The following is an 18,448-nucleotide window of genomic DNA, read 5'->3' as shown; positions in this document are numbered from 1 at the left end:
TGACACTGGGTATCAGACACACTAGTATCAGACACACGGTATCAGACACACTAGTATCAGACACACAGTATCAGACACACTGGTATCAGACACACTGGTATCAGACACACTGGTATCAGACACACTGGTATCACACTAGTATCAGACACACTGGTATCAGACACACGGTATCAGACACACTGGTATCAGACACACTCGGTATCAGACACACGGTATCAGACACACGGTATCAGACACACTGGTATCAGACACACAGTATCAGACACACTGGTATCAGACACACACACACAGTATCAGACACACTGGTATGACACACCGGTATCAGACACACGGTATCAGACACACTGGTATCAGACACACTAGTATCAGACACACTGGTATCAGACACACTGGTATCAGACACATCGGTATCAGACACACTGGTATCAGACACACGGTATCAGACACACTCGGTATCAGACACACTGGTATCAGACACACTGGTATCAGACACATCGGTATCAGACACACTGGTATCGGTATCAGACACACTGGTATCAGACACATCGGTATCAGACACATCGGTATCAGACACATGACATGGTATCAGACACACTGTATCGGTATCAGACACACTGGTATCAGACACATCGGTATCAGACACACTGGTATCAGACACACTGGTATCAGACACACTAGTATCAGACACATCGGTATCAGACACATCGGTATCAGACACACTAGTATCAGACACACTAGTATCAGACACATCGGTATCAGACACACTAGTATCAGACACATCGGTATCAGACACATCGGTATCAGTGTCAACACGTTATGACACAGTCATAACCATGTCATAATAGCTGACATAACTTGTCATAACCTGTCATAATATGGTTTTAACACTGTCAAGACCAATATATTTACACCTGTTGTGACATATTGGGTTATTTTATGGCTGGTTATAACACCTACATAAGAGTGTCAAAACACACATTTATTCAAATGAGTTTTTTCCCTGACAAGTTTTAAAGTTTGTTTCTTGAATTCTTTACATTAAAGTTTGTTTCTTGAATTCTTTACATTCATCTTTTATTCATCATATTTTAAATAAATAACTTGTAGAAAATACACCATCTGTCAAAAAGAGGGTGTCTTGTCCTGCTCCTGAAATCTCCTTCTCATTCATCCCAGTCATCAGAAACAGAGTATTGGGGCAGGTGCATGTCTGACATCAATTTGTGTGCAATTACAATGATCATTTAATATGGTCAATAAAATAAAATAAAATACTTAGGCTATGATGTAATGGAATGTTTTTCCTTGTGTGGTAGGTTTGGTGGGTTTTGACACTTATGTAGGTGTCATAACCAGCCATAAAATAACACAATATATGTCACAACAGATCAAAATGTCATGAGTGTTATGACCTTATTATAACAGGTTATGACACGTCACGTCAGATATTATGACATGGTTATGACACGTTCCGTCAGATATTATGACATGGTTATGACACGTTACGTCAGATATTATGACATGGTTATGACACGTTCCGTCAGATATTATGACATGGTTATGACACGTTACGTCAGATATTATGACATGGTTATGACATGTCACGTCAGATATTATGACATGGTTATGACACGTCACGTCAGATATTATGACATGGTTATGACACGTTCCGTCAGATATTATGACATGGTTATGACACGTTACGTCAGATATTATGACATGGTTATGACCGTGTCATAACGTGTTCTGACACCGGGTGTCAAGTGTTACCGACGCATCAAACTCATGGTTTCCATGGTTTCCATGTGTTTGATACCATTCCATTCACTACATTCCATCCATTATTATGAGCCATCCTCCCCTCACCAGCCTCCGGTGGTGTGTGCGTCTGACTGAGAGTGGGTTTTATCCTGTGTATCTCATGGTGTTTCCTGATGTGTTTTTCTCTCACTCTCTCTGGTCCTAAATCTCTGGGCTTTGATGGGAAATTGTTTTTTCACAGTTCACTTTGAATAATATCTGGGAACAGGAGGTGCATCTCCTAAGCCTCTGTGTGTGGAGGGATTAGCTCACACACTGCACCATTGACCCTAATTTGATTTAATGTTCTCGTCTTTAAGGAGGAGAGAAGAGAGAGAACGAGATAGATAGAAAGAGAAAATCTAATCCACTTGTAAGGAATGAGCTGATAGAATGCGAGGGGGAGAAGAGAGGAGAGAACAGAATGAAGAAAAGCGACAGTGAGGGAAGCCTATCTGGAAAGAGCCACAAGCGCGCAGTGTGTCAGATGAGGTGTGCACAAGCGGCAAATAAAAATCCCAATTTGGGTGGAGCGGTGACTGAGTCAGAGAGGAGAGAGGGAGGGGGGCGTGAGGAGGATCCAGTTAGCTGACAATCACAGCCGGGATTCTACCATGTCCCACATTTCTGACAGCTTATCATTTGCCTATGAAGATGAAAATATACATTTCTTCCTCAAACCCTGTGTAGTCATGGGGACCGTTTAGTGGCAGGGAGGCTGTTATACATGTAGTGTGTGTGTGTGTGTGTGTTATACGTGTGTATGTGAGTCTTTGTGAGTAAGGAATCCCACAGGCAGACAACTTCATCATGATAGTCCTTCATCTGTCCCCTGAGAGCACAAGCTGCCATTACAGCCCACTGAAAACACAAACACACACACACACACACACACACACACACACACACACACACACACACACACACACACACACACACACACACACACACACACACACACACACACACACACACACACACACACACACACACACACACACAGAGAGAGAGAGAGAGAAACCTGGCCCATCATTACACTGCACTTTAAAGACAATGTGTAATCTAGAATTTACCCTCACAGACAGTGTTGCCTGCATCAGAACTACCCTGTCATTTAGGATGAGGACAGACAGTGTTGCCTGCATCAGAACTACCCTGTCATTTAGGATGAGGACAGACAGTGTTGTCTGCATCAGAACTACCCTGTCATTTAGGATGAGGACAGACAGTGTTGCCTGCATCAGAACTACCCTGTCATTTAGGATGAGGACAGACAGTGTTGCCTGCATCAGAACTACCCTGTCATTTAGGATGAGGACAGACAGTGTTGCCTGCATCAGAACTACCCTGTCATTTAGGTGAGGACAGACAGTGCTGCCTGCATCAGAACTACCCTGTCATTTAGGATGAGGACAGACAGTGTTGCCTGCATCAGAACTACCCTGTCATTTAGGATGAGGACAGACAGTGCTGCCTGCATCAGAACTACCCTGTCATTTAGGATGAGGACAGACAGTGTTGCCTGCATCAGAACTACCCTGTCATTTAGGTGAGGACAGACAGTGCTGCCTGCATCAGAACTACCCTGTCATTTAGGATGAGGACAGACAGTGTTGCCTGCATCAGAACTACCCTGTCATTTAGGATGAGGACAGACAGTGCTGCCTGCATCAGAACTACCCTGTCATTTAGGATGAGGACAGACAGTGCTGCCTGCATCAGAACTACCCTGTCATTTAGGATGAGGACAGACAGTGCTGCCTGCATCAGAACTACCCTGTCATTTAGGATGAGGACAGACAGTGTTGCCTGCATCAGAACTACCCTGTCATTTAGGATGAGGACAGACAGTGTTGCCTGCATCAGAACTACCCTGTCATTTAGGATGAGGACAGACAGTGCTGCCTGCATCAGAACTACCCTGTCATTTAGGATGAGGACAGACAGTGTTGCCTGCATCAGAACTACCCTGTCATTTAGGATGAGGACAGACAGTGCTGCCTGCATCAGAACTACCCTGTCATTTAGGATGAGGACAGACAGTGTTGCCTGCATCAGAACTACCCTGTCATTTAGGATGAGGACAGACAGTGTTGCCTGCATCAGAACTACCCTGTCATTTAGGATGAGGACAGACAGTGTTGCCTGCATCAGAACTACCCTGTCATTTAGGATGAGGACAGACAGTGCTGCCTGCATCAGAACTACCCTGTCATTTAGGATGAGGACAGACAGTGTTGCCTGCATCAGAACTACCCTGTCATTTAGGATGAGGACAGACAGTGCTGCCTGCATCAGAACTACCCTGTCATTTAGGATGAGGACAGACAGTGTTGCCTGCATCAGAACTACCCTGTCATTTAGGATGAGGACAGACAGTGCTGCCTGCATCAGAACTACCCTGTCATTTAGGATGAGGACAGACAGTGCTGCCTGCATCAGAACTACCCTGTCATTTAGGATGAGGACAGACAGTGCTGCCTGCATCAGAACTACCCTGTCATTTAGGATGAGGACAGACAGTGCTGCCTGCATCAGAACTACCCTGTCATTTAGGATGAGGACAGACAGTGTTGCCTGCATCAGAACTACCCTGTCATTTAGGATGAGGACAGACAGTGTTGCCTGCATCAGAACTACCCTGTCATTTAGGATGAGGACAGACAGTGTTGCCTGCATCAGAACTACCCTGTCATTTAGGATGAGGACAGACAGTGCTTCCTGCATCAGAACTACCCTGTCATTTAGGATGAGGACAGACAGTGTTGCCTGCATCAGAACTACCCTGTCATTTAGGATGAGGACAGACAGTGTTGCCTGCATCAGAACTACCCTGTCATTTAGGATGAGGACAGACAGTGCTGCCTGCATCAGAACTACCCTGTCATTTAGGATGAGGACAGACAGTGTTGCCTGCATCAGAACTACCCTGTCATTTAGGATGAGGACAGACAGTGTCATTTGCCTGCATCAGAACTACCCTGTCATTTAGGATGAGGACAGACAGTGTTGCCTGCATCAGAACTACCCTGTCATTTAGGATGAGGACAGACAGTGCTACCTGCATCAGAACTACCCTGTCATTTAGGATGAGGACAGACAGTGCTTCCTGCATCAGAACTACCCTGTCATTTAGGATGAGGACAGACAGTGCTGCCTGCATCAGAACTACCCTGTCATTTAGGATGAGGACAGACAGTGTTGCCTGCATCAGAACTACCCTGTCATTTAGGATGAGGACAGACAGTGTTGCCTGCATCAGAACTACCCTGTCATTTAGGATGAGGACAGACAGTGTTGCCTGCATCAGAACTACCCTGTCATTTAGGATGAGGACAGACAGTGTTGCCTGCATCAGAACTACCCTGTCATTTAGGATGAGGACAGACAGTGTTGCCTGCATCAGAACTACCCTGTCATTTAGGATGAGGACAGACAGTGTTTTCTGCATCAAAACTACCCTGTCATTTAGGATGAGGACAGACAGTGTTGTCTGCATCAGAACTACCCTGTCATTTAGGATGAGGACAGACAGTGTTGCCTGCATCAGAACTACCCTGTCATTTAGGATGAGGACAGACAGTGTTGCCTGCATCAGAACTACCCTGTCATTTAGGATGAGGACAGACAGTGTTGCCTGCATCAGAACTACCCTGTCATTTAGGATGAGGACAGACAGTGTTGCCTGCATCAGAACTACCCTGTCATTTAGGATGAGGACAGACAGTGTTGCCTGCATCAGAACTACCCTTTCATTTAGAATGAGGACAGACAGTGCTGCCTGCATCAGAACTACCCTGTCATTTACCCTGTCATTTAGGATGAGGACAGACAGTGTTGCCTGCATCAGAACTACCCTGTCATTTAGGATGAGGACAGACAGTGTTGCCTGCATCAGAACTACCCTGTCATTTAGGATGAGGACAGACAGTGTTTCCTGCATCAGAACTACCCTGTCATTTAGGATGAGGACAGACAGTGTTGCCTGCATCAGAACTACCCTGTCATTTAGGATGAGGACAGACAGTGTTGCCTGCATCAGAACTACCCTGTCATTTAGGATGAGGACAGACAGTGTTGCCTGCATCAGAACTACCCTGTCATTTAGGATGAGGACAGACAGTGTTGCCTGCATCAGAACTACCCTTTCATTTAGATGAGGACAGACAGTGTTGCCTGCATCAGAACTACCCTGTCATTTAGGATGAGGACAGACAGTGTTGCCTGCATCAGAACTACCCTGTCATTTAGGATGAGGACAGACAGTGTTGCCTGCATCAGAACTACCCTGTCATTTAGGATGAGACAGACAGTGTTGCCTGCATCAGAACTACCCTGTCATTTAGAATGAGGACAGACAGTGCTGCCTGCATCAGAATTACCCTGTCATTTAGTATGATAACAGACAGTGTTGCCTGCATCAGAACTACCCTGTCATTTAGGATGAGGACAGACAGTGTTGCCTGCATCAGAACTACCCTGTCATTTAGGATGAGGACAGACAGTGTTTCCTGCATCAGAACTACCCTGTCATTTAGGATGAGGACAGACAGTGTTGCCTGCATCAGAACTACCCTGTCATTTAGGATGAGGACAGACAGTGTTGCCTGCATCAGAACTACCCTGTCATTTAGGATGAGGACAGACAGTATTGCCTGCATCAGAACTACCCTTTCATTTAGGATGAGGACAGACAGTGTTGCCTGCATCAGAACTACCCTTTCATTTAGAATGAGGACAGACAGTGCTGCCTGCATCAGAACTACCCTGTCATTTAGTATGAGGACAGACAGTGTTGCCTGCATCAGAACTACCCTGTCATTTAGGATGAGGACAGACAGTGTTGCCTGCATCAGAACTACCCTGTCATTTAGGATGAGGACAGACAGTGTTTCCTGCATCAGAACTACCCTGTCATTTAGGATGAGGACAGACAGTGTTGCCTGCATCAGAACTACCCTTTCATTTAGGATGAGGACAGACAGTGTTGCCTGCATCAGAACTACCCTTTCATTTAGAATGAGGACAGACAGTGCTGCCTGCATCAGAACTACCCTGTCATTTAGTATGAGGACAGACAGTGTTGCCTGCATCAGAACTACCCTGTCATTTAGGATGAGGACAGACAGTGTTGCCTGCATCAGAACTACCCTGTCATTTAGGATGAGGACAGACAGTGTTTCCTGCATCAGAACTACCCTGTCATTTAGGATGAGGACAGACAGTGTTGCCTGCATCAGAACTACCCTGTCATTTAGGATGAGGACAGACAGTGTTTCCTGCATCAGAACTACCCTGTCATTTAGGATGAGGACAGACAGTGTTGCCTGCATCAGAACTACCCTGTCATTTAGGATGAGGACAGACAGTGTTGCCTGCATCAGAACTACCCTGTCATTTAGAATGAGGACAGACAGTGCTGCCTGCATCAGAACTACCCTGTCATTTAGTATGAGGACAGACAGTGTTGCCTGCATCAGAACTACCCTGTCATTTAGGATGAGGACAGACAGTGTTGCCTGCATCAGAACTACCCTGTCATTTAGGATGAGGACAGACAGTGTTTCCTGCATCAGAACTACCCTGTCATTTAGGATGAGGACAGACAGTGTTGCCTGCATCAGAACTACCCTGTCATTTAGGATGAGGACAGACAGTGTTGCCTGCATCAGAACTACCCTGTCATTTAGGATGAGGACAGACAGTGTTGCCTGCATCAGAACTACCCTGTCATTTAGGATGAGGACAGACAGTGTTGCCTGCATCAGAACTACCCTGTCATTTAGGATGAGGACAGACAGTGTTTCCTGCATCAGAACTACCCTGTCATTTAGGATGAGGACAGACAGTGTTGCCTGCATCAGAACTACCCTGTCATTTAGGATGAGGACAGACAGTGTTGCCTGCATCAGAACTACCCTGTCATTTAGGATGAGGACAGACAGTGTTGCCTGCATCAGAACTACCCTTTCATTTAGAATGAGGACAGACAGTGCTGCCTGCATCAGAACTACCCTGTCATTTAGTATGAGGACAGACAGTGTTGCCTGCATCAGAACTACCCTGTCATTTAGGATGAGGACAGACAGTGTTGCCTGCATCAGAACTACCCTGTCATTTAGGATGAGGACAGACAGTGTTTCCTGCATCAGAACTACCCTGTCATTTAGGATGAGGACAGACAGTGTTGCCTGCATCAGAACTACCCTGTCATTTAGGATGAGGACAGACAGTGTTTCCTGCATCAGAACTACCCTGTCATTTAGGATGAGGACAGACAGTGTTGCCTGCATCAGAACTACCCTGTCATTTAGGATGAGGACAGACAGTGTTGCCTGCATCAGAACTACCCTGTCATTTAGGATGAGGACAGACAGTGTTGCCTGCATCAGAACTACCCTTTCATTTAGGATGAGGACAGACAGTGTTGCCTGCATCAGAACTACCCTGTCATTTAGGATGAGGACAGACAGTGTTGCCTGCATCAGAACTACCCTGTCATTTAGGATGAGGACAGACAGTGTTGCCTGCATCAGAACTACCCTGTCATTTAGGATGAGACAGACAGTGTTGCCTGCATCAGAACTACCCTGTCATTTAGAATGAGGACAGACAGTGCTGCCTGCATCAGAATTACCCTGTCATTTAGTATGATAACAGACAGTGTTGCCTGCATCAGAACTACCCTGTCATTTAGGATGAGGACAGACAGTGTTGCCTGCATCAGAACTACCCTGTCATTTAGGATGAGGACAGACAGTGTTTCCTGCATCAGAACTACCCTGTCATTTAGGATGAGGACAGACAGTGTTGCCTGCATCAGAACTACCCTGTCATTTAGGATGAGGACAGACAGTGTTGCCTGCATCAGAACTACCCTGTCATTTAGGATGAGGACAGACAGTATTGCCTGCATCAGAACTACCCTTTCATTTAGGATGAGGACAGACAGTGTTGCCTGCATCAGAACTACCCTGTCATTTAGGATGAGGACAGACAGTGTTGCCTGCACAGAACTACCCTGTCATTTGTTGCCTGCATCAGAACTACCCTGTCATTTAGGATGAGGACAGACAGTGTTGCCTGCATCAGAACTACCCTGTCATTTAGAATGAGGACAGACAGTGCTGCCTGCATCAGAACTACCCTGTCATTTAGGATGAGGACAGACAGTGTTGCCTGCATCAGAACTACCCTGTCATTTAGGATGAGGACAGACAGTGTTGCCTGCATCAGAACTACCCTGTCATTTAGGATGAGGACAGACAGTGTTGCCTGCATCAGAACTACCCTGTCATTTAGGATGAGGACAGACAGTGTTGCCTGCATCAGAACTACCCTGTCATTTAGAATGAGGACAGACAGTGCTGCCTGCATCAGAACTACCCTGTCATTTAGGATGAGGACAGACAGTGTTGCCTGCATCAGAACTACCCTGTCATTTAGGATGAGACAGACAGTGTTGCCTGCATCAGAACTACCCTGTCATTTAGAATGAGGACAGACAGTGCTGCCTGCATCAGAATTACCCTGTCATTTAGTATGAGGACAGACAGTGTTGCCTGCATCAGAACTACCCTGTCATTTAGGATGAGGACAGACAGTGTTTCCTGCATCAGAACTACCCTGTCATTTAGGATGAGGACAGACAGTGTTGCCTGCATCAGAACTACCCTGTCATTTAGGATGAGGACAGACAGTGTTGCCTGCATCAGAACTACCCTGTCATTTAGGATGAGGACAGACAGTATTGCCTGCATCAGAACTACCCTTTCATTTAGGATGAGGACAGACAGTGTTGCCTGCATCAGAACTACCCTGTCATTTAGGATGAGGACAGACAGTGTTGCCTGCATCAGAACTACCCTGTCATTTAGGATGAGACAGACAGTGTTGCCTGCATCAGAACTACCCTGTCATTTAGAATGAGGACAGACAGTGCTGCCTGCATCAGAATTACCCTGTCATTTAGTATGATAACAGACAGTGTTGCCTGCATCAGAACTACCCTGTCATTTAGGATGAGGACAGACAGTGTTGCCTGCATCAGAACTACCCTGTCATTTAGGATGAGGACAGACAGTGTTTCCTGCATCAGAACTACCCTGTCATTTAGGATGAGGACAGACAGTGTTGCCTGCATCAGAACTACCCTGTCATTTAGGATGAGGACAGACAGTGTTGCCTGCATCAGAACTACCCTGTCATTTAGGATGAGGACAGACAGTATTGCCTGCATCAGAACTACCCTTTCATTTAGGATGAGGACAGACAGTGTTGCCTGCATCAGAACTACCCTGTCATTTAGGATGAGGACAGACAGTGTTGCCTGCATCAGAACTACCCTGTCATTTAGGATGAGGACAGACAGTGTTTCCTGCATCAGAACTACCCTGTCATTTAGGATGAGGACAGACAGTGTTGCCTGCATCAGAACTACCCTGTCATTTAGGATGAGGACAGACAGTGTTTCCTGCATCAGAACTACCCTGTCATTTAGGATGAGGACAGACAGTGTTGCCTGCATCAGAACTACCCTGTCATTTAGGATGAGGACAGACAGTGTTGCCTGCATCAGAACTACCCTGTCATTTAGGATGAGGACAGACAGTGTTGCCTGCATCAGAACTACCCTTTCATTTAGGATGAGGACAGACAGTGTTGCCTGCATCAGAACTACCCTGTCATTTAGGATGAGGACAGACAGTGTTGCCTGCATCAGAACTACCCTGTCATTTAGGATGAGGACAGACAGTGTTGCCTGCATCAGAACTACCCTGTCATTTAGGATGAGACAGACAGTGTTGCCTGCATCAGAACTACCCTGTCATTTAGAATGAGGACAGACAGTGCTGCCTGCATCAGAATTACCCTGTCATTTAGTATGATAACAGACAGTGTTGCCTGCATCAGAACTACCCTGTCATTTAGGATGAGGACAGACAGTGTTGCCTGCATCAGAACTACCCTGTCATTTAGGATGAGGACAGACAGTGTTTCCTGCATCAGAACTACCCTGTCATTTAGGATGAGGACAGACAGTGTTGCCTGCATCAGAACTACCCTGTCATTTAGGATGAGGACAGACAGTGTTGCCTGCATCAGAACTACCCTGTCATTTAGGATGAGGACAGACAGTATTGCCTGCATCAGAACTACCCTTTCATTTAGGATGAGGACAGACAGTGTTGCCTGCATCAGAACTACCCTGTCATTTAGGATGAGGACAGACAGTGTTGCCTGCATCAGAACTACCCTGTCATTTAGGATGAGGACAGACAGTGTTGCCTGCATCAGAACTACCCTGTCATTTAGGATGAGGACAGACAGTGTTGCCTGCATCAGAACTACCCTGTCATTTAGAATGAGGACAGACAGTGCTGCCTGCATCAGAACTACCCTGTCATTTAGGATGAGGACAGACAGTGTTGCCTGCATCAGAACTACCCTGTCTTTTAGGATGAGGACAGACAGTGTTGCCTGCATCAGAACTACCCTTTCATTTAGGATGAGGACAGACAGTGTTGCCTGCATCAGAACTACCCTGTCATTTAGGATGAGGACAGACAGTGTTGCCTGCATCAGAACTACCCTGTCATTTAGGATGAGGACAGACAGTGTTGCCTGCATCAGAACTACCCTGTCATTTAGGATGAGACAGACAGTGTTGCCTGCATCAGAACTACCCTGTCATTTAGAATGAGGACAGACAGTGCTGCCTGCATCAGAATTACCCTGTCATTTAGTATGATAACAGACAGTGTTGCCTGCATCAGAACTACCCTGTCATTTAGGATGAGGACAGACAGTGTTGCCTGCATCAGAACTACCCTGTCATTTAGGATGAGGACAGACAGTGTTTCCTGCATCAGAACTACCCTGTCATTTAGGATGAGGACAGACAGTGTTGCCTGCATCAGAACTACCCTGTCATTTAGGATGAGGACAGACAGTGTTGCCTGCATCAGAACTACCCTGTCATTTAGGATGAGGACAGACAGTATTGCCTGCATCAGAACTACCCTTTCATTTAGGATGAGGACAGACAGTGTTGCCTGCATCAGAACTACCCTGTCATTTAGGATGAGGACAGACAGTGTTGCCTGCATCAGAACTACCCTGTCATTTAGGATGAGGACAGACAGTGTTGCCTGCATCAGAACTACCCTGTCATTTAGGATGAGGACAGACAGTGTTGCCTGCATCAGAACTACCCTGTCATTTAGAATGAGGACAGACAGTGCTGCCTGCATCAGAACTACCCTGTCATTTAGGATGAGGACAGACAGTGTTGCCTGCATCAGAACTACCCTGTCATTTAGGATGAGGACAGACAGTGTTGCCTGCATCAGAACTACCCTGTCATTTAGGATGAGGACAGACAGTGTTGCCTGCATCAGAACTACCCTGTCATTTAGGATGAGGACAGACAGTGTTGCCTGCATCAGAACTACCCTGTCATTTAGGATGAGGACAGACAGTGCATCAGCCTGCATCAGAAGTGCTGCCTGCATCAGAACTACCCTGTCATTTAGGATGAGGACAGACAGTGTTGCCTGCATCAGAACTACCCTGTCATTTAGGATGAGGACAGACAGTGTTGCCTGCATCAGAACTACCCTGTCATTTAGGATGAGTGGAAAGAAAACAAAACAACAAAGACTGAGTGGGTGAAGGGTTGTTGGTGTTGTCACAAACAGAGAGAGAGAGAGAGAGAGAGGAAAAGAGGAATAGAGAACGCAATCAAGAAATAAGCCCTTTGCCCCCCCATCAGAGTGACACTGATGGACCTAAAATGGGGAACGTCAGCGCCGGGCCGCCCGACGGTATTTATTGGTGAGGTGAAAGTCAAACGCAGTCAATTACAGGGCTGTCGGCACAGTCATACCTCAACAAGAGAGATGGACCCCAAGATAAACTGATTACTTCACAAAACACTCCATCTGTAAAGATGACACGCCGTCTCGGCATCGCATTCCCCCCTGACCAGGGTCATCACAGGTAAATAGAGCATTTCTCAGTGTGTGTGTTTTGTGTGTGTGTGTGTGATGTATGTGTGTGTGTGTGTTTGAATGACTGAGTGTTTTTATCTGTCTAAGCGTGTTAGATTGTGGCTCTGGTACATGTGCTTCATAGAGAGAGTGTTGCCATATTCATTACACAGCTCCACAGTGACTGCTCACTGCCAATCACAGCACACGCCAGAGAAATGACAGACAACACTCACTCTCCATATCTCTGTTGCCTCCTCAGCCATCTCTGCCAACAACTCTGTTGATGAGTGTGTGTGTGTGTGTGTGTGTGTGTGTGTGTGTGTGTGTGTGTGTGTGTGTGTGTGTGTGTGTGTGTGTGTGTGTGTGTGTGTGTGTGTGTGTGTGTGAATCCTGCCACTAAGCATTCCCATTACAAATCCAGAAAACCAGGCAGAGTGTTGTCTGTCTGAACCACAACACAAAGAGCATGGAATGGTCACACCACTAACACCACACTCCAGGACCCTCCCTCCCTCCCTCCCCGTCCCTCCCTCCCCCCTCTCCCCCTCCCTCCCTCCTCCCCTCTCTCCCCCCCTCCCTCCCTCCCTCTCTCCTCCCTCCCTCCCTCCCTCCCTCCCTCTCTCCCTCCCTCCCTCCCTCCCTCCCCACACCTCTCTCTCCCCATCTCCCTCCCCCTCTCTGGAAGAAAGCATGTGTGATGTAAAGGAGGTGCATCATTAGCAAGTGGATTGGTAATTCCCATTGAGCAGTGGGATCAAAGTCACGATTCCCTCCAAACCAAATTAACTGATTTTCTCAGGGGCAATAGCGCCCTGGCATGCTCAAAGAGACTCATTTTACGGCTATTTCCATTTCTGTTTTTCACCAGATAACATCTCTGTCCACAGAAAAAGGCTTTACAGGTTGTACCTTTGTGTGTCACCTCTATCATTAGATATGCTGCTGAGGTCTGAAAGACAACATACATCTACATATTTTCACTTAGGTCTCAGAGTCTACAGGGGATGAGGAATAATATCATATTTGAATACTGTGTGCATTCGTGTGATAACTCACCTTAGTGGCCAGCAGCCTGGTCAGGTATATCTCAGAGACCATCTTGGAGCCGCGGTCTCCCTCCTTCTGGTCTCCGTGTTCGTGGTTCTTTACCAGGTGCCACACTTTGACCCCGCTCTCCAGGTCGGGCGTGATCATGGGCGTGCGCGAGCGCAGGCTGTCGGGGCTCCCCGTGTACTTGATCATGTTCTCTGTGGAACATAAAGAACAACATCAGAATATGACACAGAGATGAAGCAGAAACCAATGGACATACTGTAACAGACTATGGAAATATAACATGATCAGCACAGACATAGTATATACGTTGTAGCAGCACAGACATAGTATAGACGTTGTAGCAGCACAGACATAGTATAGACGTTGTAGCCGCGGGAAGATGTTTGGGGGTGGGGGTGCTGCGTTTCTTTCGCCAAACGAGGTGGCAAAAAAACAACTTGGTGAAATATTGTTTGAGGTCTGCGTTACAGACGGCCATATCGGTCTGCTCATACAGGACTTTTAAATGAGTTTCTATTATTTGGAGGTGCTACAGCACCCTCAGCCTCCCTACTTCCCGCGGATATGGTGCAGAGTAGAGAGAGACAACACACCTAACAGAGGGGATGTGTAAAGAAAACATCTGAGCCAGCACAGTACTGTTCAGGTCGCCGCGATCCAGTGAAAATGGTCAGAGACCACAACATAGACAAAACACACAAAAAAGACAGACACAACACAAACCAAAGACAGACAAAACAAAATACAGGGGGGGTCAAGCCACACTACACAGGTATTCTAAAGGATACTACACAGGTATTCTAAAGGATACTACACAGGTATTCTAAAGGATACTACACAGGTATTCTAAAGGATACTACACAGGTATTCTAAAGGATACTACACAGGTATTCTAAAGGATACTACACAGGTATTCTAAAGGATACTACACAGGTATTCTAAAGGATACTACACAGGTATTCTAAAGGATACTACACAGGTATTCTAAAGGATACTACACAGGTATTCTAAAGGATACTACACGGGTATTCTAAAGGATACTACACAGGTATTCTAAAGGATTCTAAAGGATACTACACAGGTATTCTAAAGGATACTACACAGGTATTCTAAAGGATACTACACAGGTATTCTAAAGGATTCTAAAGGATACTACACAGGTATTCTAAAGGATTCTAAAGGATACTACACAGGTATTCTAAAGGATTCTAAAGGATACTACACAGGTATTCTAAAGGATACAAAGCCAAATTCAGTCAAGTAGTTTATCTGGGTTCAGTTAGAAGCTTCAAGCTACCGAGACTTTGAGATTGGACATTAACTTTTACAACAGCGTGTACGTGGTTAATTTTTCATGCCGTCTTTTTCTCTCAGGAGGTAGAACTCACGGACACAAAATCGAACAGGTGTATGGCGAGATGAAATATTCATATGCCCTCTCCATTTGACGAGAGTGGCGATGACATTCAAAAACACTCCGGCTCGATGAATGTTTACACAGTCTGAAAAGAATTGATCAGTAGGACTGTTGGTCGAGGGAGAGGATGGTGAAATAAAGTGTGTTTTTGCCAAGGCAGATGCTGCAGAAATCAATTTGTCCTTCCAGAGAGAAATGCAGGAAGAGTGAATGATGGAGGGAGAGAGGAAGAGAGGAGAGGAGAGGGAGGGGTAAAGTACTAGAGAGAGAAAGCAGGTAAAGTGTGTGTGTGTGCATATTGACTCCTGGAACTTGACTGACTTGGAATGATTGGAGTGTGTGTGTGAGCGTGTGTGTGTGTGTGCGTGCGTGTGTGTGAGCATGCGTGTGTGTGAGCATGCGTGTGTGTGTGTGTGCGTGTGTGTAATAATAAAGTGGTGGGTGTCTCCCAGAGTGTTATTGAGTGTGCTGGTGTAATAGGGCGTGATGACACGTTCGGTGGAGTGGAAGGAGTTCCTAGAAGGAGCGCTCCACACACACACAGTCCTGAAATACTACCATACTGACATATCACACAGGAGTTTTGATTAAGAAAGGAAGCTCTCTCTCTCTCTCTCTCTCTCTCTCTCTCTCCATCACTTTCTGCCTTCTCCTTCCATCCCTCTCTCCCCTACTTCCTCTTCATCTTTCTCCCTCCCTGTTCCTATTCATCTTTCTCTTTACCCCTCTTCTTCTTCATCATCCCTCCTCCTCTCTCCACCTTCCTCATTTTCTCTCACTAACTTTCTACCTCCCTCTCCCACTCTCCTTTGGCTCCATTAGAATCATCCTCTCTTCTCCTCAGTGCCTCTCCATTGTGATCAGTCCAGTTCAAAGTCCCCCCCCCCCCCCCTCTCCATGTCTCAAGTGGCTCTGGCATCGTTTGAAGTCAATTCCCCAACTAAGTCAAGAGATGTGTGACATTCTGTCTTCCTCCATCTCTCTCTCTCTCTCCATCCTGTTCCCTCTCTTTCTCTTTCACACTCACCCTCCTTTTTCTTTGGTCTAATTTGAGTGGAGGAACGGAGGCGAGGCGGTGAGATGGCGTATGGAGATGAGGTGCTAGCTGGCTAATAAAGCCGTCATCTGATGTGTCTGGAGTGTTTGAGTCCGGGCAGCGCTGCCTTTGATCAGGGTTTGATTTGATGGCTTCTTCTCAGGTTCAAGAGAACACAGGGCCGGACCAAGACAGTCACTGCTAGATGGGACACTGTCTGTCTGCATCCCAAATGGTACGCTATTCCCCATGTAGTTCACCATATTCCCCATGGGGCTCTGGTCCAAAGTAGTGCACTATATAGGGAGTAGGGTGCCATTTGGGACACAATTTCTGTATCCAGTCCCAGGGGGGAGGAAAGTGCAAACTGCAAATGCACTCTTTCTTCTCTTCCCTCTCTTTGTTCTCTCTTTGTTAGTCTGTTAAATTCCCTGCTCTCTAATCTTGTTATCCTGTCTCCTGGGCTCAGTTCTGTCCCTCTTCTCCTCTGGGGCTTTGTCACTATTACTAAGGTGTAACAGCACATAGTGGCTAATATATAGAAGACTTTACTATGTGTTCAGGTATTGTTAATAGTGGCTAATGTATGGAAGACTTTACTATGTGTTCAGGTATTGTTAATAGTGGCTAATGTATGGAAGACTTTACTATGTGTTCAGGTATTGTTAATAGTGGCTAATGTATGGAAGACTTTACTATGTGTTCAGGTATTGCTAATAGTGGCTAATGTATGGAAGACTTTACTATGTGTCCAGGTATTGCTAATAGTGGCTAATGTATGGAAGACTTTACTATGTGTTCAGGTATTGTTAACAGAGCCTTTACATCTGTTAGTGACATATGGAGCTCAGTTAGTTTGAGGGATGAACAGTGTGTGCAGGAGAAGTCTGTGTTGGTTTCTGTGGTGAAGGTTTAGAGGGAGAAGGTGCTGTTAACCACGTTTTTTAATTAAAATCCTGACAATGGAACTTGTGCATTCGCAACAGGGAATACCCAGTGTGTGTGTGGGTGTGAACGTCTGTGTGTGTGCTGTTGTGTGTGCATGTAAGTGTGTGTGTGTGCTGACTCTGACTATGGATCCCACTCCGATGAGAAGGACACAGTTCTTCCTGTTTAACTCTCAGGCACACAGACTGCTGGGAGATGGAGGGGGGGGGCATAATTGTTTTAGTTCCAGGAGGACAATCCTATCCAGCAGAGAAATCTGGAAATGTGTCGGAAATGTACTCCTCTCTCTTTTTCACACACACACTATCCATACCGTATTTACTGGCTGAGGTTCTGGACACAGTTGAGTTGTTGACCGAGTTGTAGGCCGTCACCTGCTTGGGGACCAGGGCCATCACAGAGTTATCAGGCACCTGCAGAGAGCGAGAGAGCGAGAGAGAGAGAGAGAGGAGGGGAGAGAGGGAGAGAGAGAGAGCAGAAAGAGAGCAGAATGACTAATCACCATCCTCAATGAGTGCATTCTGATTCTGCCAAGTGCATTCTGAATACATAACAATCCCCAATGAAGAGAGATGTGGCACTCAGCCACTAAACCCTGGATCACCATACAAATCACTATCCACATGTCATCATGTGTTTATCCTCCATCTATAACAGCTATGATTGGATGCTCAGGAAGCCTTTGTGATCTAATCAGCCCATACACATATGATTAGTGGTAGTGAACGGGGACGATGTATATCACTATGTGTGAGATGGGACGTCTCAGCCTTCCATTTCAATAATACCCCTCTTCTGGGGCGAGGGGGGAGCGTGTGTGTGTGTGTGTGTGTGTGAGAGAGAGAATGACAGAGAAAGAGAGATGGGCTCCTACTTTTCAACACAACAGAAATTGATTCAATTAACACAACTGGGAGAGGGGCTGATCCCAGCCATGCACAAACACACGTACATATACACAAACACACACACTCTGCATAATTTCACCAGCGAGCCCCGCCGGCTGAGGCAGGGTTAATTGAAGAAGTGATCTCTTTAATAGAGTGTGTATGGGGAATAGGGGTGCAGGGCTAAAGGTCTCAGGTGTGTGTTTGGGGTTATTATTACATCATAGCATTATTCCAACTCGCTCCCCAACCCGCTCCCCAACCCCAACCCGCTCCCCAACCCCAACCCGCTCCCCAACCCGCTCCCCAA

The 18,448-nt window shown here is 46.3% G+C and overlaps 1 protein-coding gene across 1 annotated transcript in view; it reads right to left on the bottom strand.

Annotated features, from left to right (window-relative positions):
- The window catches only part of LOC115125652 (plexin-A4-like), a gene marked incomplete at its 3' end in the record, with an annotated part of 305,241 nt that overhangs the window by 22,909 nt on the left and 263,884 nt on the right, over window positions 1–18,448 (bottom strand). Inside the window, exons 24-25 of the mRNA XM_065017000.1 lie at window positions 17,565–17,664; window positions 13,851–14,041 (exon numbers count right to left, since the gene is read on the bottom strand). Of these exons, the coding sequence (XP_064873072.1) occupies window positions 13,851–14,041; window positions 17,565–17,664 (291 nt within the window). The remainder of the gene's footprint in view (window positions 1–13,850; window positions 14,042–17,564; window positions 17,665–18,448) is intronic.

Source organism: Oncorhynchus nerka, unplaced genomic scaffold (assembly GCF_034236695.1).
Source record: "Oncorhynchus nerka isolate Pitt River unplaced genomic scaffold, Oner_Uvic_2.0 unplaced_scaffold_690, whole genome shotgun sequence".
Classification (NCBI taxonomy): domain Eukaryota; kingdom Metazoa; phylum Chordata; class Actinopteri; order Salmoniformes; family Salmonidae; genus Oncorhynchus; species Oncorhynchus nerka.
Note: the sequence above shows the minus strand (reverse complement) of the source record. Positions and strands in the feature narration are given on the sequence as shown.